Source organism: Lacerta agilis, chromosome 5 (genome assembly GCF_009819535.1).
Source record: "Lacerta agilis isolate rLacAgi1 chromosome 5, rLacAgi1.pri, whole genome shotgun sequence".
Classification (NCBI taxonomy): Eukaryota; Metazoa; Chordata; class Lepidosauria; order Squamata; family Lacertidae; genus Lacerta; species Lacerta agilis.
In genome coordinates this window covers 68,337,152-68,365,034 of record NC_046316.1, presented here as the reverse complement: position 1 = coordinate 68,365,034, position 27,883 = coordinate 68,337,152, and the positions used below count along the sequence as shown (strand labels likewise).

Below are 27,883 nucleotides of genomic sequence, written 5' to 3'. Positions count from 1 at the left end.
CACCTTTTTTCCTAATATTTATTTTTTTTCCACCTGCAAACTGTAGCAAAACATGATCAGCTTTATTATGCAGACAGGTATCCCTCTACATTATAGAGAATTTAGGCATGTATAAATAGAAGAGCTCTTTAGGAAAGGAAAAACACTTCAAGAAATGAATAAAACCTTCAATTTGGAACTCATAACTCCAAACAGCAATGGTTAAAATGATGTAGGCCATTCATTCCAAGAGATACGACAGCACCTTAAAGTGACTGATCTATTTCCCCCAGTAACGTTTTTCACATAACAATGTGTTAAAAGTTACAAATACTGATATGCACAAATAACTAATTCCTAAGGAAAAAATATGTACAGTACTGCAGCATAATGAATGTGGTATCTGCAATAACTTATTAGCCAATTTTAAAATACATGATACCATTAACATTCTCCTGCCAACGCACAGATAAAAGGATGTTTCCATGGCCCCTGTTTTGCACATTACCTGGTGTTTCTTGGTTTTAATACACAATGCAGGCTTTTTTTTTTTTTTGAAAGAGTTCTCTTGTGTTTAAAGCTAAGATCAGTGAAACAAGACAACAGTGCAAGAGGCGCAGAGATGTTGTGTGATCACATAAGAGTTCTTTTAGGTAAAGTGTCTATAAGGCTATAAGAAAGGATTGGTTGATGAGCTTCCTGTTGGAAATTGCCCTGCTGGTCCACCTGCCTAAAGAAAACAAAAGAGAAGTCTCATACAAAAAGCCATATGCCAAGCATACCATCTGGACAAAACTTAATTTTTCCATTTCCTCTAGATGGGCCAACTGCCTATAATACATTTTTAGCAAAGGCACAAGAGGAAAAGAGCTAACAGCATATAGCAAATGTACACAGATGAGTGTGTAAAACAGGATGGGGAGGTGAAAGTTTTACTTTTTTGTATCCCTTTGGAATCAGCTATGACTCCAAATATATAAAATTACAAGCATCAAGAGCATGGCCCCCTGCTCCATCCCAACTGAACTATCTCATGAATCCAAGTCAATAATGACAGAAAAAGTTACCCCTTGATCCAGACAACTACCATATCATCAAAGCTCACTTACCATAAAAGGATTACTAGATACTCCAACAGCTGTAACTTGCCCAAATGGGGTTACTACTGGTTTTGCCTGTCCAAATGCAGCAAAGCCGGCTCCTTTGTAATAAAATATCAGAAGTTAACTTTAGACTGGAAACCAAGTATCACACTATGCACATACTCTGCTCTCAGCAATTAAACTCAATAAAATATCTGATCTCAATCTAAGCAATGAGACTTAATCACTTAGTTGACTTGCTTCCCTACTGTAGTTTTCTTCAACAAAATCATGTCAATTAAAAATACAACCTGAACTGCTCTCTGTGTGCTCAGAAGGGTTTACTACAGGCTTCCTCAACCTCAGCTCTCCAGATGTTTTGAGACTACAATTCCCAGCATCCCTGACCACTGGTCCTGCTAGCTAGGGATCATAGGAGTTGTAGGCCAAAAACATCTGGAGGGCCGAGGTTGAGGAAGCCTGGTTTACTACAACCATCTTAGTATCTTTTGTGCCCAGTGCTCTAAGGCTGGGATCCTAGATGTGTCTGAAATATGCATCTTTTTCTGACATAAAGGCACATTCAAACTTCATGGTATAAAATTATGCAGAAACTAAGTGTCTACTTCATCATGCATTAGTACAGTTGCCAGATTCTTTAAATGAAAAGATTCATAATATCATCTTGAATACATTCCCTGTGTTTGTTAAGTAGCAACTTAGGTGTGATAACCTGGTTTTGCTAGGGCCAAACACAACTTATTTAGAAATTATAACACTCTTTTCCTTATATAGTGGAACCTCGGGTTGCGGACGTAATCCATGATGGAGGGACGTCCGCAACCCAGTATTTGTAACCTGCAGCGTCGTGTCTGCGCACACACATGACACGATTTGGCACTTCTGCGCATGCGCGAGCAGCGAAACCCACAAGTAACACTTTCCGGTACTTCCAGGTTTCCCGTGGTCTGCAACCTGAAAACATGTAACCTGAAGCATTTGTAATCCAAGGTACCACTGTAAAAGGAAAGGAAGGCTGCCAAAAATTCTTTGCACAATTAAAAACAGCTCAAGCTAGTAGAATAAATTTCACAATTGTTTCTGTGTCTAAGGACAAAGAAGATGAGAATATAAAATACACTGCTCAGGTGAATCTCCCCCACCTTCCTCCCTGCACAAACGTTATACAGTGGTAGCTCAGGTTATGAACTTAATTCGTTCCGGAGGTCTGTTCTTAACCCAAAACTGTTCTTAACCTGAGGTCTGCTTTCACTAATGGGGCCTCCCACTGCCGCCACGTTATTTCCGTTCTCATCCTGGGGCAAAGTTTTCAACCCGAGGTACTACTTCCGGGTTAGCGGAGTTTGTAACCCAAAGTGTTCGTAACCCGAAGCTTTTGTAACCTGAGGTACCACTGTACCACCAGTGATATTCTGAAGCAGCAATGTAACATTCAATTGATGTTACACAGGATAGGCAAATCCTCTTGAAATAAACAGTCTCAACTTCCAAGACGTTCTTAAGCTACTATTGTATACTCCCATCAGCTAAAACAAAATGTAACATGCAAGCATTTACCATTTGGTTGCTGAGTGAAAGCAGCCTGAGGAAAGGCTGCCTGGGCTGGGAATGCAGGCTGCTGGAAGTTACCACTAAAGCTAGTAGGAAGACTGTATGAGGCAGTTGTTCCAAATCCTGCAGGCATGCTCATGGATGCTGTGCCAAATGTTGCTGCTGGTAAGGGAAATGTAAGCATTCAATTATTTTTGAGCTATGATTTTTCTGTGAAGTCACGCATATCCTCAGAATCCCTTATGAAGCAGCCAGTCACATGGCTAGCCTTAAAACTATTAAGCTTCTGGATTTTCTAAGAACACAGCCAAAAATTTGTTGTGCCTGTTTCTTTTGACAACATAACATTTGCCAGTATCTCTGCCTAGATATTTCCAAATGTTTTTTATGTTTTTTTTTAAAAACAGAACATGGAAACTAGATATAACACGCAATCACGATGTGATTTTCAGTGAATACAAGATAGACGGAAATTATTTAGAGGGGACAAAAATACAAAACAGGCAGCTAATTTCAAGATAAAAGGGCAGGAAAAAGCACCTAATTTCAAAAGTGCAATGGAACCATTTAGCTCAGTAATTCAAGAGCACTTTCTGAAATAATTCAACAAGGGAAGAATGAGCAGAAAGCATTAGAACATTGTTGCTGTTCACTGAGGTGCAAACCACTATTAAATTCTGTTCAATACACAGCAGTTGTCAAGATTCAAGAGCAGCTTCATTGGCTACCTCAGTGAAATTTTTACTCTGACAACTGATCTATCTGCCCTTTCAAACTGATTTTTGAGGGAGGTGCTACTCAAGAAAACTCTTAACCTATGTCACAGTAAAGAAAAATATTGTTCAATGGCAGCACTGCATGTGAAACAGTCTAGTAATTAATTTATACCCAATATTACTAGACATATAAAAGTCTCACAAGAATTTCTAGAACACTATTTTACTGAACCAGTAAAATAATTTACTAAATTTACAGATTTAGAATGATGCTTCCAATGAATTTGTTGTTGAGATCTGGCACAGATTTATGTCATCGCATCCATCAATAGTTATGGCTAGCCAGGAAAGACATGGCATAAGAGTTAAGGGAGGGAATTGTGGAATAAGGAGGCCACACATGACTAGAAAAATAGACAAGATACAAATAGTGCACTGACAGAACTTACACAAGCTACTATTAGCAGAGGATACTTAATAGTGAAGCTTGCTAAAACAGCAAAGCCAAACACATTGTGGCAAAATGGTTTGGCGCTATCACTCATTTCACTTGAGCTACTATGAACACAAGCTTCAAAACTCCACTCATTTTAAGCACCTACTAATGTGACCATGGACGTAAGATAATGATTTCCGCTTACAATCCTAAACGCACTTACTTGACAGCAAGTCCCAATGAAATAAACGGCATGTACTTTTGAGTACGTGTGTTTAGGAACAAGGTGTAAAATGTATTAACATTTCCACCAAGTAATGTCATCGTGTATTTCAGGTGCATCACCATCCATGCCCACTCCATTTCAGAATATGGAAGGAGGGTTGAAAAAGTCGTTCATGCAGAGAAACCAGTAACTGGCAATAAGCTATCACAAGCAAATGGACAGTTAGCCACATGAAGCTTATATAAAATGTGGCCACCTACCAAAGTGAGCCTGAGGAAATATATGAGAGTGCATTGCTCCTGAGAGGCCTTATGGGAAGTCACAAAGAGACCAGACAGTGTCAAGTGATTTATAAACAACTTCTCACAAAAATATTTTTGCATGATAAAATAGCCAGTATTAAAACACCTTTTAAAAATTCAGAATACTTCATAGATAGAACTATGTGCAAGTCACTTGTCAAATTCATTCCTCTTATACAGAAACTATACAAGTTTTAATGTGCATAAGGGCCCAAAAGCCGCAAGGATAAATGTGTAAATTTTATTACATACATTATATATGTTAAATAAACTACAAAGATTAAGTGTTCTAAAAGTAGCAACTCAATGCAAATGTCTGAAACACAAATATATAAACAATTCAACTTATACTTTAAAAAGCAGGAAGTGGAAGATTTTTATCTGGACTTATCTATGTTCCCTGCTCCTAATTGTCTGTCCCAGATTGATAAAGCTACAACAAAAGCACAGACGTCTCCCCACTTATGCAAATTCAATTCGCATACAACTGTGTATATGCATGACACTGGGAAATAATTAAATAAATTGATTTCAACCACAAAAAGGTGTAAAAAGAGCAAAAACAGCCTGAAAAAGAGCAGGAAAACTACAAAAATGGTGCAAAAAGAAAAGGAAATTGGCTAGCAATCCCATGAGCCTTTGCACCAACCTATGAGGCCTGTGGAAAGTTTAGTTGGAGAAAGCAGGTTTGTTGGGAGGTTTTTCAAGGGTTTCCAGAGGTTTAGACAGTGTTTACAGGCTTCTTAGTTGCTGCTCCCCACTCTGCACAATTTCATGTATATGTGTGGTCCCCGGGAACATAACCCCCGCATAAGTGGGGAGACACCTGCATTTTATTTCATAAGAGCTTAACTATATTTAGCATGTTAGTCTGCCTCAAAGTCAAAATCCTATAGTACCAGAAGGTAAACATTAATTGCTATCAAACAAATGCATAGCATGTTTTCTTTTTCTAACCTGTTGCTGCTCTGCTATTGGTTTGGAATGGGTTCGTTGAAGGTGCTACTGCGGCTACAGGGGCAGCCACAAATGGATTTGTGGATGGTGTTGCTGAAAAATTAAGAATGGACATTTTTAACACACTATACATCCCTCAAATTGCCTATCAAAAGAAAACAGTATGATAACTCTGATGTTTAAGACATATTTTTATCATTTCCTGGTAAAGAGCCTGGCACGGCTAGGCACATTTGCCTTCAAGATGTAGAGCATAGCTACTGGAACAGAAAAAATGGGGTCGTGCGGCTGGATCTCTCAAACACAAGTTAGCAATATGGCTTAGTAATGTTTTACAATACCTCCAAATTGAGCAGGAACGCTTGATGACGCAGGCTGTGTCTGTGTATTAGCACCCACTGGCACTGTTCCAAAAGCATTACTGGAAATAATTCACATTCATCAAGATCAGAGTCAGTTACTTAACAATTAAGACACCTACAGCTAATTACTGCATGTGAAAACATAGGAGGCTGTTAAATCACATTTTTTTTGTTACATTTTTATTCTTCCTACTTTGCGTTGGTGATACTTATAGCTTGTTTAAAACTTTCATCTGAGTAAACCAATCCACCTCTTCATCCTCCCACTGAAGCTGAAACTCCCAATGTAACTGCAATTTTTAAACTATGGGTTTTCACAAAATTGCACTTCAAAATAGTACCATTTCATTTTTTTTGCCATTTGTAAACATGATTGGTTTACAACAACTTCTATCAAGAATGAGTACCTGCTAACATTACTGGTGGAAGTATATGCATTACTAGAGGTTGCTGTGGAGCTGAACACACTGTCTAATTCTGCTAGAGCTGCATACTTGTCTGAAGATGCACTTGGCTGCCTTGGGGCTGACACAGCGGGACCTGCTGGCACTGTATGGGCAGCACCAAAGCCACTTCCTGGCTCACTACCACCTAGGAAGAAAGAGACCAGATTAAAAATTCACAGAGTCGGTTTCTTTAGAGCTTAAGTTAGCAATAACTGAGATGACATTTTTGTTGAGCAACCTACTATTAGAGAGTTGCAACCATGCTTTTTCATTTTCTTTAAAATCAGAGAAAGTCATGCTCCCAACAAATGCAAACCTTCTCCATGGCAGCATTAAACCTTATTCCACATATTGTATCAAACCAAACCTTGTATTCACCTCATTTTCAGAAATATGAACATTAAAAGAGAGTCCCAAGTCAGGAGCACTTTCTTAAAGCCACACATGGACAAAGGCTGACCTGTTCAATGTAATACAATCAGGTCATGTAAGACCAGCATACATGTTAGGAATGCCATGTGGATGCTTGCTTTAACTGCTATTCATATGTAGAACCTAAGTAAGCAGATCAAACACTACCTCCAAAATCTCTGTGGTAGTGTGAGTCAAGTGAAGAGTCACTGCATGTGAATGGTTTGTCACATGTTAACAGCCATTCAAAGTGAACCTTTTTATATTTAATATCTAGAAAACAAAAAGATGGTCGACTAAGATATGAAAAGAAATTTTTGATGAACTCCAGCATCACACAAGCAGGCTTCTGGTTATGCAACGGGCCTTCCGCTTCTTTCCACCCTGCTCCCTTCGTCTGCTCCAGAGCGTCCTAGAACCCTCCAGAGCAAATTTGGGAGGCTCGCAGGGAGGAAATAGAAATCCCATTGCATAATGGTGTTTCTTCTGCTGACACACAAACACCACTGGATTTTGCCCTAATAAATGTGCATTTTTTATATCCGTGTCTAGCATATTGCAACTTTAATATGATACTGAACAAAGAAAATGAAACCTACATACCCAATAATCAATTACATTGCTTCCATCCCAAACAGTTCAACACAAGTTATTCTCTGTAGTGTTAAACTTCTAGCATCATCAAAATCTTAAAAATTAGAGTACAGTTAAAGGCTGTAAATTTTTGCTTAGGATATGTCCTATAAAATATGGCGGTTAAGTATCCCACATTCACAAGCTTTTGAGTCCTTAACCTCAATTGGAGGGTAGATTACTAAAATTACTGAGCTTTATTTTATAAGTTTATGTCCTGCACATTCCTTCAAAGGACCCCAGGGCGAGTGTATCCAATGCTGGTCCCACTCAAAGTAGACCTGTTGAAATTAATGAATATGCCCAATGTGGGTCCATTGATTTCATAGTTCTACTCTAACTTAGTTGGACACAATCCACTGTTTGAGAGCCCAATGACATCAGGATGAGGCTTCTGCTAGTTTCCTCGTTGTTAAGAGGCTTTCTCCTAGCTTAGCTGCAGGAAATAAAGAAACTAAATGGTTGCAGAGCTGGCCAGGGCAATGCTGATATTAAATCCTAACTGTTAACTTGTACTATTATCCTTTTTTTATTTATACACCACACCCCTCATACAAAATATCAGGGCAGTGTACAACATGGTCTACAAACACAAAAAGCAGAAGGCATAATAAAATGAATACAGCAATTTTATATTTTTAAGATGTATTTATAACCCTAAGCCTCCCCCCCAATTGCTTATATATCATAATGGGCTAATGGAGTATTTCTGATTCTTAGTGGACCCATAATTCTAGGTTAATGAGAAATGTATCCCACGGAGAACTTGGAACTTATTTTGAAATACTGTACTGCATTTCAAACACCTCCTTTATTATAGATGGTCAACTTTAGGCATATTTCTACTTTATTTGAAACTCGATAGAATTTATAAGGGTATAAGAGACCCAAGAACCAGTGTGGTGTAGTAGTTGTAGTGTCAGATTAGGACTAGGAAGACCACCATATCCCCATTTAGCCATCAAGTTCACTATCTGTTTTCACAACCATATTTCTTTGATTGATCGATACCTGGGTGTCTTACAAAGTTAAAATTACAATAAAACAATTTAAACAACCCAACTCACAAGGTTGCAATGGGAGGCAAGGAAGCAGAAGCAAGAGATCCATTTATGCTACCCTGACTTCCTTGGAAGAAAAGAGGGACAGAAACTCTGGAACACTGTACCACATGAAGTCAGCTAGTCATCTATTTCTGGATATTGCTGTTTTGGTGCACAAATTTCTGAATGATGGTGACCATTTAGTAACTGTTGTGAATGGACATTTCTACTCTGGGTTTTTAAGGTTGAGGGGAACCTGGCTGGATGGCCCCTTGTGAACTTTAAGGCTACCTTGCCTTTCTAAAGGATGAGATATAATAACTGCAACACATAAATCTCCACAGCATGGTAAACAGCAAGTTCATTTTTATAACTGCATCAGAGGGTTTTTTATGTATTGTGGATCAAAAATACATTGTGACATTGATACAAAAATAAGCAGGGAAAGTAGAAGAAAAGTCTGAAAAAATATTCAGGTTCCAAGATCACTATTTCTAGCATCACCAACTTGATCACATTTTGAGTTCTCTGATGGCATTAACTACACTGAAAGAGATAGATTTCCTTGGAAGCTTTGTCCTCAGTCAAATCAACTGAGTCATCACCTACACACACACTGACATAACACCACCAGATAACTGACAGAATATAAATGGTGCTCTGGATCCTGGTGTGGAGGAAACAACTGAATAGAGTAGGGACCACTATTACTGCACTAACTTTCCTTTTCCAGATCCGCAATGCTTGTACGACTGCCAGTGTATCACATTTTCAATAGGCTATCAGTTTATATGGTGTATAACATTCAGAAACATTTTTAGATAAACAATCAAAATGTTTTAATTTCATCAGACTTTGTTTATCTTTAGTTTTTATTTTGCTGTCTATTTTTTTAGTTTGTTTTTATAGTAGTTTTACTGTTCTCATTTTTTTATTGTATCGAGATTTTAGGGGGTTTGGTGTTTGTTTGTTTTTGCTGCAAACCACCTTGGGAGCCCTTAAGGGGGCCAAAAGCTAGTCTATAAACGTTTCATAAATAAATGTCTACTAGAACATCACAGAACACTACTACTGCCAAGATAAATAGTGTAAGAGAACAGGTCAAAGAATAAGAATTAGTACCTTGCCCTGTGCTGAAGATATTATCTAAATTAGCAAGAGCTGCATATTTATCTGCTGACTGGAGGTTCGGTTTATTCACTGCAGCTTTACTGGCTGCAGTTGTGTTGCTCTGAGAAGCACTGAAGGCTCCAAAATCAGCACTGGAGGATTTGGGGAAGTTATCAAAGTGAGCAAAGTTAGCATTCACTGATCCAGCGCTCCCACCTGTAACAAAATAAGTTAAACATGATGGATACTTTCAAGCTCAATGAATGTCTCTTCAAATACTATTGGTGGCCCTGTACGTATATGTTTAAAGAGTCACAAATTTCAAGAAGCTTCTCCTATGGCCAGGTCTTAACTTGGTTAAAATAGCCGGTTTTTATATCCAAAATCTAAACGCCCTAGCTTACCAGCGCTATAGCAGAGTGCTGCAAGAGTAGGTGTCGCAACAAGGCTAACCTTAACAGTTCACATAAGCAGCAAGTATTTTAATATTGTATCTCCTGCTGCAAATTTAGTTAAATAAGAATTCCTTTGACTAATCATTCTTTGATTATTTCTGACAGGGAAGCAGAAATATCAAGTTAAGAAGTAAACACAAAGGATCCTGAGGCTTTACTGTGACCTTAATTTATTTCTTCCCAGGGACTACTGTTGTGGGCACCCCACATCCTATTGCTATCTTTGACAAACAAAGATAGCTGAAGACTGTAGAAGGAGTGAGCACCACATTTTAAAAATAAAATAAATCCACGTAAGTACCTGTGACAACCATGCATTTAATGTTTTCAAATTTAAACTAAAAGAGATTCCACTCAAAGGCTGCCACCAAGTGGTCCTTAACTACTGAGGAATATCTGATTCCACTGGTGAAGGTAACAGGATATACAGCCTCTTTCCTCACAAGAGACTGCCATACATCTTGGTTGACCTAACTCATGGCATTTGAGAGATCAGTTTGTGTGGGTTCTACAAAATTTGTCATTAAAATTTCCATCCTTAATACCTCAAAACTCCAATTATCAGATACTGACCAGGTTTTATATATCTATCCTTAAGTTATTTGATTCTCATAAATGCTGATAATTCAGTGACATTTTCAATTTGCAGGAAAAAGAAAACCATTTTAACTTTCACTCCAACTGTTTATATTAGTAGGTCTCAATCAAGTGCTGCTCTATAAGCTAACATCTTTTAATTCAATGGCTAATAAGAAAAGCTTGACATGAAAATGAAAAAAAAAAAGGAATTGTAAATGAAGTGAGCTGAGTTTCCCACCTTGGTGGAACTTACTGCGCACAGCCTGGAGAGGGAAAGCGGAAGTAGTAAATTCACCAAAACTGCAGCTAGATGAAAGCGTTCTGAACGCTGGACAGCCAGAAATTGTGTGAGGGGTTAAAGTTAACAAAAGGGAAAAACAAAATTTTAAAAGAAAATCTTAAGACAACACACTTAAAAAAGGAAAAGGAAAAAAGAAAATAAGTCAGCCATAGATCAAGACAAGCAAACATTATACAACATGACCAAAATTAAAGAAAAAGCAAAGCAGTAGCCCTTACACATGAGATTTTGTTTTGTTTTGTTATTGAGTAATGTACTTGTGCTACATTAAATTAGTTTCTTCTCTAGTTGCAGTGTATTTATCACCAACTTGGAATATGGAAAGCAGTATTTTTTAACTCAGCCAATATTCTACTGTGCCAACAAACATGACACAAATATTTCATGTGTAGGGATAATTAAGAAGCTACAGGGCAAAAACTTCATGCGAGAAAAAAAGAACAATCCACACCAAACAAAAGGCAGCATTCATTACAGGTTTCCCCAGAGCTTCAAAGTGTGTGTGTTAAGACAACTAGATGAAGAAAAGAGTTAAGATATTCTAAATTGTGTTCAGATTAGTTTACATTAAGAAAGCTAATAATGTTAGAGCATTTCTACCTGTATTTTGGTGCTGAAAAGCAGACTGACTTGCTGTGGGGAAACCACCAAAATTACTCGAACCACTAGACTGTCCAAATGCATCAAAGTTTGCAAAACCTGCATTTGCAGAGTTCTGCGCTGTAAATTGCAAATGAACAAAACATGTTAATGGTATGAAAACAAAAAATAGGTCATAAACTGAATCAGATTATGGCAGGCTTTGAGGGTAGCAAAGCTGCACCTCAAACATGCCACTGACATAAATTGTCACTTATGACGTATGGGACAAATAATTTTGAAAACATAACCTCCAAATGGGAATGTAGCTATTTCCTTGGGATCTGTGCAAGATACATAGAACTGATGTTTGTCTCTCATGCTGGTCCGCAACACAGAAAATATCACTTCTGCTGATCACAATACCTCCAAACACACATTTTTTTATAATTGATAATAAATAAGTTGCACTTTTTTTTTAATTAGAAAAACAGCTATCGAATTCCAGCTCACACAATTTGGAGTAAATGTTATTTTAGGATGTCATCATATTGCAATACTATACTCCTGGTCTCTGTCGGATAGAACGATGGGCCAGTTGGATCTTTGTTCACTGCTACTACGGCATCCATTTAAGACAGCTTCATCTTGTATTGTGGTGATCTTACAACATTTTTGCTGACATACAAAGCAGGCTGCAAGTTCTGTGCACCCAAGGCTTTTGGTGTTTCTTAAACAGAAAATCTCCATGCCACATAGAAACAGCTATTGAACTGTGAAGGAGTTTCATAAGCATTGTGCAATATGCCATGGAAAGTCAGTAACCCCACTGGGTTCAAGACCATTGAGCTCACCTAAGGGAGCTCTCTGGGTCCTGGTCTTTGAGAAGTTACTGAGCCGTAAAAGAAGACAAGACAGCCAATATAAATTTTAAGAGAAAATATCCAAAAAGAAGAGCAAACAACACTGTCAAATATTGGGCCAAAAGAAATTAGGATTTTTAGTATTTCCATCACTTTACAAATGCACACATTACAAAGTTGTCCACAGACACAACTAATATATTGTTCCTATAATCACTTCCAGAAGCATGCAATCAGAGTTAACCAGTGAACTGAAACCACTCTGAAATTCAGCACCTCTTTCTGTTGTTCCTTTAGGACTGCCAGATCACAGAGGTTCAGTAACAACAGAAAACAGAATTCATAGAATTCCCATCAGGGCCTGGGCTTGGAAAACTTTTTTCACCCTTGGCACTCTCAATTCTAGTTTACAGCCTTCAAAGCTTTTATTGCCTCTTCCCTTCCATTAATCATGCACCATTGCTTCTTTCTTCAGTAGAAAGTATCCAACTTTATTTTCCTTTGGTTCCTGTATTGTTACCAGTGGCATAGGAAGGGCAGGGCGTAGGGGGCGCTGCACCCTGGGTTCCAGGGGAGGGGGGGTGCATCCGACGCGTTGTGGCGTCACGACGCACGCGCTGTGACGCTCCACCCCCAGGGGTTGCCTCCACCCCACCACCCTGGGCAGTGAAAAGGCTTCCTACGCCGCTGTTTGTTTCTCTTTTTAACTGCCCTGACTTTTTGTAAGTCTGATATGCACTCCTCTCTCCTTCTGCCACAAAGCACATTGTTCTCTCCTCATGCATAATCTCCACCTATCCTTCCCTCCTGGTTCTTCTCTTAGTTTATTGCTTACTCTGCTCCTTTCATCCAACCTCCTTGCTTCCGAGTCAAAATCCCTCAGGAATGTTGGGAAATGCATGCAAGCAGTGGCCAGACCCAAATGTGAGCAGCCAGAAAGCATGCACTTGTAAAATTGTACCCAATTCACCTACGATCCATATACCGTATATACCCGAGTATAAGCCGACCCGAATATAAACCGAGGCACCTAATTTTCCTACAAAAACCTGGGAAAGCTTATTGACTCGAGTATAAGCCGGTTCACCTTTGCTGCTGTGGAGGAGGAGGAGGAGGAACGAGCAGCCCGAAAGCAACCCTTTGGGCTGCTCCTTCCTCTTCTTCCTTTGCCAAGTTTGCATTTATGCGAGCAGTTCAGGAATGGAACAAGCTGCCTGGGGAGAGTAAAGAACCGCCGTTCTTGTACACTTCTTAAGGAATGGTTGACTGGGGAGAGCGGGTGGCGGCACGAGCGGAGAGAAAGGGCTTCTTTCTCGCCACCCCCACCACCCGCCTCACTCGAGTATAAGCCGAGGGCAGCTTTTTCAGCACAAAAAATGTGCTGAAAAACTAGGCTTATACTCAAGTATATATGGTATTTAATTTCTCACACATACACACACAGAGAGAATGAAAGAGGAAGAGGGAAGTCCTGAGAGGGAATTCCCAAGAATCAGCATGGAATTAGAAATCCCAAGCAGTTAGTATGCATTATGTGCTTACTGCTCACTTTCCTTGCTGACCAGTGATGAAGAAGCTTCTCTTCCTCTACTGACAGCACAGAAGCAGAGCAAGCTGCTGGAAGAGGGGCGGAGCAATTCTCCGGATCACCTGTCGCCCTCTGCAGTCAGGACATATGAATGAAACAAGCATGGGATTGGGCCATGCAGAAAGGATCCAGATGTGATATAGGCCTGATCTGGCGCAAGGTCTGGCAGCTCTCTACCCATTCTGTAAAGGCCACTCACCACAGAATGCCACACCAATACATTTGCTTAAAACGCAACCAATAGTACTCATTTCCCATACATAACTATTTGCATAAGCTGAAGTGAACGAATAAATTGAGAGCTGGTATAATACATTCAATTTTACAAACTGTCAAGTGCTTGATTATCAGGCTACTCAGTATGTTATCCTTTCAACCTTCCCTTTGCAATACAATAATGACCTACCTTACAGGGTTGCTGTAAGGATTATTGAGAGAATGTATGCAAAACACTATGAACAATTTAATTGTAGATTTGGTATTCCATATCAGCTATACTACCAGTACTAAATTCTCAATTTATGATCCTAAGATAATAGATTGGAATGGCCAGATGTTTAAAACAATAAATAGTGCACAATTTCAATAAATAAGGTTTTCATAATGGCGAGGGACTGCCATTTTGCCAGTTATTTCAGAATTAAGACAGGCCAATCAGTCCACTTTTTAGGGAAAGTGGCAATTTCAGTGTAACAGCTAAGTGGAAAATTTAACCATTCTTACTGAAGCAAATTGTGCAAATAGTTTAAAAAAAACAACTACAATATACTATGTGCATTTGTAGGGACTGGGTTTCATTATCAGTTATCAGTAACAAATCCAGGAATGGAAAAGCCTATTACCTGTATGACTGTTGAAATGTGCAAAATTAGCAAAATTCGCTGTGGCTGTGGAATGAGGAGCAGGAGCAGCAAATATGTCTGAACCAAGGTCAGAGAGTAGATCAAACTGTTTCTTTTCTTGTGACTGTCCTTGAGATCGATTTACAACAGGAGACTGTAAACAACAAGTTAAAGTTGGCTAAACAAACATGAAGAGAGACCAATCCAAGGTTTTATTCCTGATGTGGAAGGACACACCACTTTTATAAGCCAATTTACTTTTCACCCAGATAAAGTTATTCTATCTGATAATGCACTAAGGGATCTGTGCATTATCAGATAGAATATCCATCCCTCCACCTCTCTGCGAGTAGAGGAAGGTTTTGACCTGGCACAGAAAGAATAACAAAGTTGGTGCCAGGAATGCCTAGCTGGAGACAGCATTCCACAGACAGAGGTCCACTGCTATAAAGGCCCTTTGTCATCATGCTCTGAACCTCTCTCAGAGGGGGTAACTGTAGGGCCTCAAATACTGACATAAGAGTATGGTTGGGTTCATAGCAGGAGAGGCATTCTGTCACATATTGGAGTCTTGAGCCATGTAAGGCTTTGCAAGTTTAAATGAGCACTTTGAATTAGGCCTGGGAATACACAGGCAGCTAATCCAGCCAGCCAGAATAGCAGTTATATGATGCAAATATCTGAGAGAAGAGATACGAGTGCTGAGCAAGCAATAAGGCTGGCTGAGATTCAGCATGGCTAAAAGAAATGAGAGTAGGAGGGAAAATGAGAAATTCAGGAGAACTGTAGGGTGTGAAAGAACAGTTTTTGCCCATCTACTCACTTGTGTAGGTGTGCTCTTATTTAAGTGCAGTGCCGGTGCAGACTCTCCCAGAAGAGATTTAAGTGGCTTGACTTCTGGAGTACTACTTGTACTACTAGCAGAGGAGCCAGATATAGATGCATGGACAGATGCCACAACTTTTGCTTGTTCTGGTGGAACATACCTAAGACAAATATATACCACAAATTTAATAGACATAGTCCCAATATCTCTTGTTAGCAGAAAGAGAACCCAAAGTTAATTTTCCAAGCACTATAGCAAGGGTTCCCAAACTGTGGTCCACAGGCCACTGAATGAGCTTCATTCAGGTGGTCTTGGTGTGTCTGTGGATTTGTGGCTGAAGATGGGAGGTGGCAAAGTCATTCCTCTAAATACGTATATTGATTTATAATTATATTTTATGGCTTTTATTTCTTATATTGTATTAAATTTGGAATTCTATGGAATTCAAACTGTAATAAAATACTGTAAGAAACAAAAGCAGCAATAAAATTAAAATTAAATATCATATAGCACCTAGCACCTAGCACAGTGCATTACAACTGTTAAATTGGGCAGAAAAATCATCAAGTGTTCTGTCAAGAACCTCGGCAATTTTCAAGTGGTCCAGGGGGTGGTGAGGTTGGGAACCACTGCACCATAGTAGCTTACAACACAGAGCAGCCGCCATGCAAAAACAGTTTCAACAGATCTCGCCATGGCAGTCTTTTTATGACAAGAGACCCCAGAGTAGAACAGTTATTTCGCAAGGCTAGTTCAATTCCAGTTAAGCTACTACCAGCAGCTGTCTGCCCTAGAATCTATCTCAAATACAGTGGTACCTCTGGTGGCAAACGGGATCCGTTCCGGATCCCCGTTCACAACATGAGCAGCGCACAACCTGAAGTGCCACGTCTGCGCAGTGCGATTTGGTGCTTCTGCGCATGAGCAAACCGCCGAACCTGGAAGTAACCCGTTCTGGTACTTCCGGGTTCAGCGCGTTCGTATCCTGTGACGAACACAACCCACAGTGATCGTATCTAGAGGTATGACTGTACTCTGATAACTTGCCAATCCTAGTCTTAAGAGTATCAGGTAATTAATAAATGAAGGCAGTGGGCAGTATCATCTAACAGTTTCAAGTACAATTTCTGTAACTGTACAGCTCTTAATGTTTATGTCAACTGCTCAAGAAGATCAAACATGTTGCACATTTGGGAATGTGTTATAAAATTTACAGTATTTTGGCAGCATACTAAACTTTAAGGAATTCGTTGAATGGTACACTAAACAAACTAAATTCTCAGTTAATGCTACTGACATTTTTAATCCCAAACTGAAGTATCCCCAAGGCCTGCTCATACAAGATTGTTTCCCACATCAGTGTCTATTTCATCAAGGAAAATCCAGTGTTCGTTGTGTATATACAGGAACATACAGTAAACCTGTACAGTACATCTCTTTAACTTCACGTACACCTGCCAAAGAGTATGCTTTTGTCATGTTTTCCACCTTTGTGTAATAAATTATTTTGCCACATAAGTAGTGGGGAAAGGAAACTGTCTCATGCTACAGAAGACCACTGGTTCAGCTAGCTAGGTTTATCCTGGCTGGGAGAGGTTCTCCATTTTTTCAGAATGGAGACATTTCCTGCCTTAATTGGAGGTGGTAGGTAATGAACCTGGGGCCTTCTGCATGCAAATCAGATGCTCTACCACTGACCTATGTCGCCTCTACTCCAAAAAGTCCCATCACTGGGATTTGAATTTGCAGTCTTAACCTTCCTCTTGCTTCTGCCCAGTACCTACAGACTGGCTTATTCAATCATAGGCACTGTCAACAAGCCTTCCTGAAAGTTATTACAAAAAAAGAACGCATGCCCCTATGCCACAAGAATTGCTTCCTGGCAAATTTTCCTTTGTCTAGTCTTACCCTCAATACTACCTGCAGTGGAACCCCAGGTTACGCACACGATCTGTTCCAGGTCGCCGTGCGTAACGCGGGCGCACGTAACTCGAACGCACATAAAAAACAACCCCCCAAAAACCGGAAGTCCCGCGATTTGAGTGCTTCTGCGCATGCACGAAGTGCGCAGAAGCATTCTGCGCATCCGGCGGCCGCGCGCGCTCCGGCAAACACTTCCGGGGGGCGGGAGTGCGTATCCCCAACGTACGCAACACGGAGCGTAAGCAACATGAGGTATGACTGTAATGGATAGTTTTAGAATACCCTGCTCCTTGTGGTCAGGAACAATTGTTTTGTATTCTTTGGGAGAAGTGCCAACCCTCATGCTAGCCCAAGCCTAATGAAACATCATAATAATAATAATGGAGAAGAGGAAGTAGTTCCAGGGCCCCGAGAGGAATAATAAGATAGTGATCAAGATCTAGCAATTAGAAATGAGGAATTGTGGGAAGCTTATCTTCCTGCAAAGCATCCAGACAAAGTAAATAACAATACAGATAAGAGCATGTATTAAATGATAGTTATACTAGCAAAATTAAGAAACACCAATTTTAGCAACAAAAAAGGTTGTTTTAAAATACTAGCAAAATAAGGTGTGTACTGACCATCTTTTCTTTTCATATTTTTCTTGTAAGAATTCCTTGACCTTTTGAGGATCTCTGAAGTCTGGAATTGCTGATGATCTATCATCAAATAATCCTAGCCAGATCTGTTTACACACCTTGTGAAGGAAACACAATACACTTTTAGGTTAAATCAATTTCAACTTGATCATTTAATTCATATAAACAGTGCATACATAAACTTACCAAGGGGTTAAGTCTCATTGGGTTCAACCAGGTTATTTTCAGAGTAAGCATTTATAGGTGTGCATTGAGACACAGTAATCTGATCCTGCTATCCATACCTGCAAGGCCATTTAGCTCCTCTACAATAGTAACTATTTATATCAAGAAGCAGAGCAAGCATTGTGCTTAAGAATTTACTGGTGTGCGTATCAGTGCTTTTCATAAATCTTCATCCGTTTCATGACAGTGTAATTGTTTAATATAGTATCACCAAAATATGTAACAGAAGTTCTGCTACTCTTATCCTGCATTTCAATCCAAACAAAGGCCCCTAAAACAGTTTACAACAAGTTTTTTCCCAAATAAAAATCTGCATTTTACAAATTACATCTTTAACTGAGGGGTTTTGTTTCAAACCTTTACATACATTTCTGTAAAAATGCATCTAAATTTTATTTGTAATTCAAGACCTTGAATGCCTAAATTAACACAAATGATTAATTGAAAGATGCATTCTAGTCCAATATATAGAATTTGGTACAAAAGGGTTTCTGAAACAAACCATACAGTTTTCAAACTGGTTATGGCTTTCTAGAAGAGGTGGCTAATGGCATTTTTTTAAAAAAGGATGCAGATTAGATGTTGACATCACAGAATCACATCATGGGAGTGGTCTGTAAGAAAAAATGTTTGTTGTTTTTTAAAAAAACTGAAACTTTTTTAAATGGATAAATTTAAAATTGGGGACACAAAAGGCCTTTTGGCATAACGGCAACACATAAGGAGATCCACAGGACTTAAAATGTTTGGTTTTTTTTAGAATGTATATACTGTATTACAGCAGAAGGCCTCCTCTGCAGAACATTCAACAGTGGAGGCCTGGGCAAGGGGGCGGGACAGAAAGGGAACCTTATCTCTCTCCCAATCACTTGCTGATCAGCTGCTTCCTTTCAACACCCCCTTCTCTCTTTGTTAAAAAAAAAAAAGCACGATCTGCTTTTCGCCCCGGGCAATTCAGCTCCAACAACCACCATTCGCTCCATAAGACGCACAGAACCTCCCTTTACTTTTCAGGAGGAAAAAAGTGTGCCTTATGGAGCAAAAACATGGTATTTCTTCTGTTACATTACTTCCCTCCTAGCAAATGCAAAGAAACTGGGATTTTGCATGCAGACTGTTGTTGCCAGTCTGCATTTAACAGCAATGACGAAAATGAGGATTCCCATGGGTCACCCTGACTAATATAAACCAGGAAGTTGGCCAGGAACAGCCAGCTGCCTAAGTGCAGGCAAGAAGGCACAATAATTTAATTTTCTTTACAGAAACCAAATATTAACACTAAGCTTAAGAAAATTCTCAATAGGTTTTTGCAAGTTAATGGATAACACAGGTAGAGAGCTATAAGCTGTACATATCTCGAATTCTAGCAAAAAGTGAACCAATTTAAATTAAAGTAACTAAGTTGTTAATGTACTGAAAAGCATGCTTTGATTTATAAAAGCTTCCTCATGTGCACTCCAGCTATTTCCTAGAAACACACTTTCCACATTCAAAACAAAATAAAAAATTCCTTCTAGTAGCACCTTAGAGACCAACTAACTTTGTTCTTGGTATGAGCTTTCATGTGCATGCACACTTCCCACAGTTGATGCAAGTATGGAATGACTGGAGTAACAGTTTAGCTTACATTCAAGATGCAACTGCACATTACTGCTTATGCAGACTAGTTAAAAACCTATATCCCAGTATTTTCCAGCTTATGGCACAGAGCTCATTTGAATAACTTCTTGTTAAAAATAGGTAGTTTGATACACAATTACAAATAAGTCACATTTCATTCAGCTGTAGACTACTCTGTATAAAAACAGTTTGGTAATAAAGATAATGAACATTTCACAATATGCCGTACAACGAATGAATAATGTATATTTTGCAGCAGCCAATTGCTAGATTTACAATTTGACACAGCGACAAAGCAGAACTATAGTACAAGCAAAACTTGCCACAGGAAGGATTTTGAAATGGTGTTCCTGAGTAAGCAAGCAGTAACTTGTATTTAGTAAATACCCCAATTCCTTTGTCTTAGTCACTGATTTATTGGCTAATATATGCTTCCTAGAAATGCAAGAGCTGAAAGCATTAGTTCAACACAATTTTAGATACTCCATAAATAATAATTGCACTTCAGTCAGGAATTACTTGCTTGGCTGCCTTTATAAGACATTTAAATATTCCCTCTATACCACTTTCAGTTTACTTGATTACATTCTATTCTATTTCTACAGGAACTGCCTCACTCCTGTTTTGTAAGCATAGTAATTCATTATGGCGCAGTATCTCTTCATCTGCAACTGTTTATTCCTTTGCAAATATGGTAATGGGAACAAGTTTTGTGTATCACACAATAAAGAATATTAAGTAGACAAAAATAAATTTATCAAAATGTAAGAAGGTTGTACTTCAGGAGTATCAACAAGCATATATATAGAAGCGGTCCAGTTGACCTAGCGTACTTTGACTTTCAAAAGCTTTTGACAAGCTTAGCAGTCATGAAATAAGAGGTCCACTCAGGGAGCAGGGAGCAGAGAACAAGAGTAAATGAACAGTGAAGTCCCCCAAGGATCAGAACTGAGACCTGTGCTTTTTAAGTTGTTCATCTAAAGTTAGTGGTGAGCAGTGAAAAAAATGGCAAATGCAATTCAGAGTAAACAAAAGTAAAGTGATCCATGTTTGGGCAAAAGAAAATCTGCATTTCTCATATATGCTTATGGGGTCTGAACTGGCAATGACTTCAAGACCTTGGGCTTGTATTGGGTAACTCTATGAAGATGTTGACCCAATGTGTGGTAGCTGTGAAAAATGCAAATTCCATGCTATGGATTATCAGGAAAGGCATTCAAAATAAAACTGCCAGTATTATAATGCCATTATATGAATCTATGGTGCAATCATATTTAGAATACTACATACAGTTCTGTTACCTCACCTCAAAAAGGATATTGTGGAGTTGGAAAAGGTCCAGAAAAGGACCACATTAGACTTTTTTGTTTGGAGAAAAGGAAAGTAAGAGGTGACATGACAGAACTTTATAAAACTATCCATGGTATGGTGAAAGTGGATAGAGAAGAGTTTTTCTCCCTCATAACCAGTGTTAGAAACTGGGATAGAAAAGCTAGGAGCCCAATGGCTTCTGGGACCTGGGTTGTGAGTGCCCAAATAGAATGTCTGGTCACCAACACTTTTTATTTATTATTTTGATAAGCATGAATCAATACGCAATTCACATAAGTGACACATTGTTAATATCACATTTTTAGCAGAAATTGTTAATACCTGTTTATTTTTGTGTTTACAATAAAAATATTGGTACCATACTTCAGTTTTCAAAACACTCTACTCTTTATTGTTAAACTCCTTAACATATTGTCTGTCCTTAACGTATACTTTGAAGCTTCAAATCACATACATTTCAGTAATCCTTGAATGTCAGCCAGGCGCAAAAAAATGGCACCCAGACTTTTGGAGGTGCTTGCAAATGGAGAATCTTTAGGTGCAAAATGTGCGTGGCACTCTGCTAATTTCAAACCCTGTTCATAACACCACTACTCGTGGATATCCACTGAAGCTGAACCCTGGATGATTCAGGGCAAATAAACAAAAGTACTTCTACATACTTAAATGGAACTGGTTCCAACAGAAAGCAGTGATGGCCACCAACTTGGATGGCTTTAAAAGATAAGTTCATAGAGGACAAGGCTATCAACAGCTGCTTGTTCTATTTCCGTCAGAGGCAGTATGCCTCTGAATACAAGTTGTTGGGAATTGCAGGTAGGCAGGTGCTTCCAGGCTTCCCAAAGGCACCTGCTTGGCCAGTGTGAGCAGGATGCTGGACTAGACCGGCTACTGGCCTGGTTCAGCAGGCTCTACTTAGGTTCTTCTTTCCCCCAGGATTTTCCATTTTTATATTACAAAACCATTACATTTTCTGGTAATTTCGAAGATCCCACATGCAGCAACTTCTTCTTTTCTCCCTATAAGTAACATATGGCAAGTTACTGCTGCACTGTGTAAAATGGATGGGAATTACCAGTAAGTGGTTTGAGGAAAAACAACTCATCTTTAACAGGCAATTCTACCCACATTGAAAAAATGTACCACTGCAGTATTTTGAACAATAAACAGTTTTGTAGAAGAAAAAGGGAAAAGAGTAACAAATACAATTGGCACAAGGCTATGAGACATCATTCCTGCTGCAGAAACCAATTTGGAGGGGTCTGAAGTTTCATAGTTCTCAAATACTATTTTTTTGCTACATACAGCAAAGAAAATTTCAATTCTCATTTTCAGCATGGGAGTGGCTAACCTTTTCTGCCTCGGGGGATGTATTCATCCTTGGCCATCTCTCTAGGGTGCACATGCTAGTGGGTGGGTTTGGCCACTCTCCCTCACACACAAGATACACCCTCACACACAGCCCCCAGTTGGTCCACAATCAGCTCAGGGTGACGGTCATTGCATTCTCCCCTCTGATCAAGTGATCAATCTGATGGCAATTTGCCATTTCTAATACCCATCAGGGTGCTGGGCAGGGGGGTTATAAATCTATGACCATCCTGCACCATGTCTACTTAACACTCCATTTTTACCAACACCCAAATCAGTGTGGTTTATAGGGCAGAAAAAACTTGCTTGGGGACTTCATTAGTCCAAGAGATAACCATCGCTGAATTAAAGGCATCTATCTTCTTTAACAATGATAAATCACATTCATTTGATGACTATTCCCTTAAAAACAAGTCTGTAATACTTACTTCATTCCCATGTTTCTGCAGAAATTCTATTTCTTGCTGTGTGAATGTAGTCATGGAAATGGACTTCACTCTGTGAGGTGGATTTAAACCTCGTCTATAAAACAAGAAAATTGAAGCAAGTCATTCTAGAAACTTTTCAAGAAGAAAATAAAGTTCTACTACACCTTGAAGCTACAATTGGTCAAAGAAACCATACTAGCTCTGAAGAATCTTAGGCATGAAAGAAAATTGCCTTTTTCTCAGTGTTAGTACTTGTTTTGGAGTACTTATCCAAGAGCAGTGAAAAAGTTAGGCCTAATAAATTTAGTTTAATAAATTTATAATTTTACAGGAATCAATTAAGAATATCAGATCACAATTCCATAGTTAGTCCTTTCTCTTAAGGACATAAATCTTTTGAAGGGACTAAGAGAGCCAGTTTGGTGTAGTGGTTAGGAGCGGCAGACTCGTAATCTGGGGAACCAGGTTCGTGTCTGCACTCCTCCACATGCAGCTGCTGGGTGACCTTGGGCTAGTCACACTTCTTTGAAGTCTCTCAGCCCCACTCACCTCACAGAGTGTTTGTTGTGGGGGAGGAAGGGAAAGGAGAATGTTAGCCGCTTTGAGACTCCTTCGGGTAGTAAAAAGCGGGATATCAAATCCAAACTCTTCTAAGGAACTGGATGGTTTAAAGTACTTTGTAAAAATAAAGATTCACCTGTTTGCCTTGAATCTGTGAAAGTTTCTCCCTACTATTTACCTACTTAAGATCTGGAAAGCTAAAAGCGTTAGATAACCTGAGGTTTCATATATTCTTTTGATTTTTAAGTGTTTGATGTCTTACTGTGTTCTAATTTGTTGGAAGTCACCCAGAGTGGCTGGGATAACCCAGTCAGATGGGTGGCACATAAATAAATAATAATAATAACATCAAAGTATTTGAAATCTTTTAAGTATTGTATTGCTAGCATTGAAGTTTTTTAATTTAACAGATTTTTCTACTCTAAAAATGCACATATGTCTAAGAAATTGATTTATTTAAACTGCTTAATATTTCAAAAATCTCTAAGCGATATTGTCTAATAAACAAGCAAACAGGAAGAAGTTTATTTGATCCACCTCCCTCCATATTTGTCTCTTCAGACTTCTTAAAATCAAACCTGTTCCTTAAAATGGGTGTGGAAAATTTACGGTCCAGACACTGTTGAACTCCCATTATCCCTTGTCATATCAAGCACATGGTACTGTCTCAGTTTGAGAGTGGTTATGCTAATTTCAACTGCAAAAGTTCAGCAGCAACCATGCCACTGCTATAATGTAAGAAATAGAACCGAAAGGTCTGGAAGTGAGAGAACCAATGATTCCTGCAGTTACTAAATAGGAAACTTCAGCAATACAGTGGTACCTCTGGTTAAGTACTTAATTCATTCCGGAGGTCCGTTTTTAACATGAAACTGTTCTTAACCTGAAGCACCACTTTAGCTAATGGGACCTCCCGCTGCCGCTGCACCGCCAGAGCACGATTTCTGTTCTTATCCTGAAGCAAAGTTCTTAACCTGAAGCATTATTTTTGGGTTAGCGGAGTCTGTAACCTGAAGCGTATGTAACCCTGAAGCGTATGTAACCCGAGGTACCACTGTACATCTAAGCTACACCTCTGTATAAGGATTACTGCGGAAGGATTAGTGACTCAACGGAAATAGTGATATGGCTAAAGTTACTTTCATGTGTACTTGTAATGGAGAACTAGTAAAAATCAATTGAGAGTAAACTTGTGAGTACATAATGTAAGTACATGGTGCTGACAGCAAGTCTTTTTATATATAATTTTTATGGAGAACTTTTTATATGCACGTGTCTAATTATGGATGGCAAGTGATGGCTTCCTAAAACATGGTCACACAAGGAACACTATAACTTTGGTTCTACAAGTTATTTAGCATAAGGCCTTCCAGTGACTTTCTTTACTATACGCTTTAAATTGGATATCCAATTGTCAGTTTGGAACCTTCCATACAAAGCACATATTCCACCCATGAGCTCCAATCCAGAAGCAGGAGTCAACAGTTCTGATCCATTTGACAAGTGCCGTACCTTCATTTTAGTAACTGTCAGTTAATCAAGCTCAAACTGCCATGTGCAACACCATGTGGTTGAACAAAACAAATCTTGCAAGGTAAAAAGGATAACTTGCTGGAGAAAATTGCAACTGCTTCAAAATGATAAGGAACAATTTGCACAGTTTGCAAACCATTTGCACAGCAAGTTTGATATTAATTGGGTTAGGAAAAAAAGACCAAATTATGCTAACCAAACAACTGACATGGTGAACTCAAATCCAGAGATTAACCAGTAACCATTAATCTGTTTCCTGTTGTAAACCCTCAAGGCAAACTTTTAATGTGCTCAATAAACTCAAACCCATGAAGTGAACACTCAGGCAAAAGTGTATTTGCCATATCAATTACACAAGTACCAAAAAATAAAAATAAAAATAAATCTGCAGAGTATTTGTCAAGCTTTCCCCACCCTTTTTACATACTTCCTGGATTAATATCATAATTGGCACCTGTCCACCTCTAGCCTTTCATATGCTCTAAGGGAACTTGATCAAACTAGCAGACAAACTAGCAGACTCCTCCTAAAGGCACAGCCCACTTTATATACTGAGAGAATGTGCTCGTTAACTTAAGACCCTCAATTTTTCATTACCGATATTCCTCCCACTTTGAGGAAATAAAACCCACCCCTTCTACACTTAAGCACACCATTAGGGACGCTGGAAGATTCAGCAAGCCCCACACCATCTATCCACCACCACATCAGCTTCCTTCTTTTCTTTCGGGGGATCTCTTCAGCCTGGTCTCCCAATTCTCACCCGTACCCATGTGCAGCCCTCATGCATACAGTGTCCCTGTCACTCGCCTGAAAGACACACGAGCAACCCCCACCCCACCCCCGCTTTCTGCCCAACACCACGCGCCCCATTCCTCTCAAAGGGTCTGGCCCAGCAATTATGGGGAAAATGAGAGGAGGGAAACGGAGAAAGAAAAAGGTTATTCTCCCCCTTACACACACAAACACCGCAAAGTCCCCGCAGTCTCTCCCCACCCACCCCCCCAGTTCTCCGCCCACCACCCTACCCGAGACCGCTGCCAATTCCCATATGGGATCAGGAGCGGGGTGGGGTGGGGAGTCTTCACCAACCCCCCCCTCCCAGTCCCCCTATTTCTTCTCAGCTCCACCACCACCCCTCCCTCCCATCGCCTGCTTAAAGCTCTCGATTGTTTCCTCCCGCCTGGGAGGTCAACCCTTCCTCCTCCTCCTTCCTTTCTCTCTCTCAGTGCCTCTTTTTCTACGTCTCCTCAACTCTCCTCTCCTCAACTCACAGGATGCCGGAGCAGGAGGTACACACGAAGCTGCCCACCGTCATGTCGGTGTAGGTGGGGCCGCGTTGGTCGCAGTCGAAGCACTTGCGGTTGGGCGGGAGGCTGCTCATCTCCCTCAGCAGCTTCAGGTGCTTCTCCTCCTGCTTCCGCTTGGCGCTCGCCGCCATGGCTTCGGAGGAGGCGGCGGCGGCGGCAGCGGCAGCCGGGTAATGTGTATGTGCGCGCGCGAAGGTATAGAGGCCGCTCCCCGGGCTCGCTCACGCCGGCCGGGGAATGAGGAGGGAGGCCGGGACCCGTCCCGCTCCGAGGCGCTCGTGAGGGAAGCGCGAGGGGGGACGAGGCTTGGGCGCGCGCCCAACCCCAACTGACGGACCGACGGAAGGAAGGGAAGGGAGGGGGGGAAGGGAAGGAGGGGGAGGGGAGCGGCGTCGGCCCTCGGCGAGGAGACCGGGGCGGCTGAATGACGAGCCGAAGCGGAACCTGCGCGGCACCTTTTCTCTGTAGAGACAAGGAGAGGAGGGGGGAGCGAGGAGGAGGAGGAGGAGAGCAGCTTGGCGATAAGCCGCCGCCTGCGCCCTGAAGGCGCCTGACGACGAGCGCCCCCTCCCGCCTGGGAGGATTCTTTCCACGAGCGCCTCCATCCCCGTTCCATCTCATTCTTCCCCCCCACCCCCCCACCCCCCCACTCACTCATCTCGCCCTGTGGGAGACGCTTACCTGGCGTGACCCTGCAGGAGGTTAAAAATAAGTAAATAGGAAAGGAGAAGGAACAGAGGGGGCAAAACAACAACAACAACCTGGCCCAGTTGTAGGGATCTGCAAGGGGAGGTGGCGAGAGGAGGCCAAAGAGAGAAATGTAAGAGTTAGGAAAGGGATAGACAGATGGGACAACTGGCGGCCAGTAGCAGACCCCCTGAGATTTTGCCCCCTCAATTTTGCTTGATTTTAATGAAATATTTGACCCATGGCATGTTTAGTCCATAGTTCCTAGCTGTGGCCTGCCAAAAAGGCCCCCAGCAGGCAGGACACGATAGTTCCATCCTCTCCGCGGCTATTTCCCAGCTGCTTGTATTCAGAAGCATGCAGGATCCGAAGCTGGAGGCAGTATATAGCCACCCCGCTATTTCATTGGTAAGGTAAAGTGAGAGAAAGGGTGTGTGTGTTGCACCCACGCACAGCGAGGGTGTGTTCTATGCCAGCAAACCACTATACAGTACAAGGCAGCTCTTTAAATCCACTGGTCCCATCCAACAGAGTTAATCAGTATGCGAATCAAAACAGTGCCCTAAGCAGTGCTATCCACGTTCACTGCTGTTGGACAGTGGCCTGAGTGCTTCTCCAGGTAAGAGCACTGGTCCATCAGGAGGAATTCTGGCAAGAGGCATCTATGGGGAAAGGATTTTCCTCCGGAGCAGAAGAGCTTTTGGACTTCACCCAGGTGGGTTGGGTGGTGCTGTCACCATGTACAAGTCAGTTAAGTGTGGGGCAAGGCAGAAGAAAAGGGTGATGTGAGAGAGGAGCAATGAGTCCAGCTGGTATGCTACCCGGTAGAGCTGGCGTATCAGCAGAGGCATACCTAGGCTCCCTTGTGCCCTTGGCAAGGAGATGTATCGGTCCCTTGCATCCTTGCCAGAAGAGCCAAGCCAGAATAGAGAGGTGCAATTTTT

General features: G+C 40.6%; 1 protein-coding gene across 24 annotated transcripts; it reads right to left on the bottom strand.

Moving 5' to 3' along the window:
* Window positions 1–3: 3 nt before the first annotated feature.
* AGFG1 (ArfGAP with FG repeats 1) lies at window positions 4–26,740 on the bottom strand. Of its 24 annotated transcripts, none has more exons than XM_033150305.1 (15): window positions 26,217–26,740; window positions 22,849–22,942; window positions 17,855–17,970; window positions 15,306–15,468; window positions 14,483–14,636; window positions 11,211–11,330; window positions 10,548–10,637; window positions 9,288–9,491; window positions 6,127–6,223; window positions 5,612–5,691; window positions 5,271–5,363; window positions 4,272–4,319; window positions 2,640–2,795; window positions 1,089–1,180; window positions 4–709 (listed from the first exon to the last, which is right to left on the bottom strand). In XM_033150305.1, exons 1-15 carry the CDS (start codon window positions 26,381–26,383, stop codon window positions 650–652), a joined length of 1,734 nt encoding a protein of 577 aa, XP_033006196.1. In that variant the 5' UTR covers window positions 26,384–26,740; the 3' UTR covers window positions 4–649. The 24 variants fall into 24 exon arrangements, with proteins under 24 accessions (XP_033006196.1, XP_033006190.1, XP_033006191.1 ...); XM_033150299.1 differs by having other exon boundaries at window positions 6,040–6,223; window positions 26,217–26,425; XM_033150300.1 differs by having other exon boundaries at window positions 2,640–2,792; window positions 6,040–6,223; window positions 26,217–26,425.
* Window positions 26,741–27,883: the final 1,143 nt, after the last annotated feature.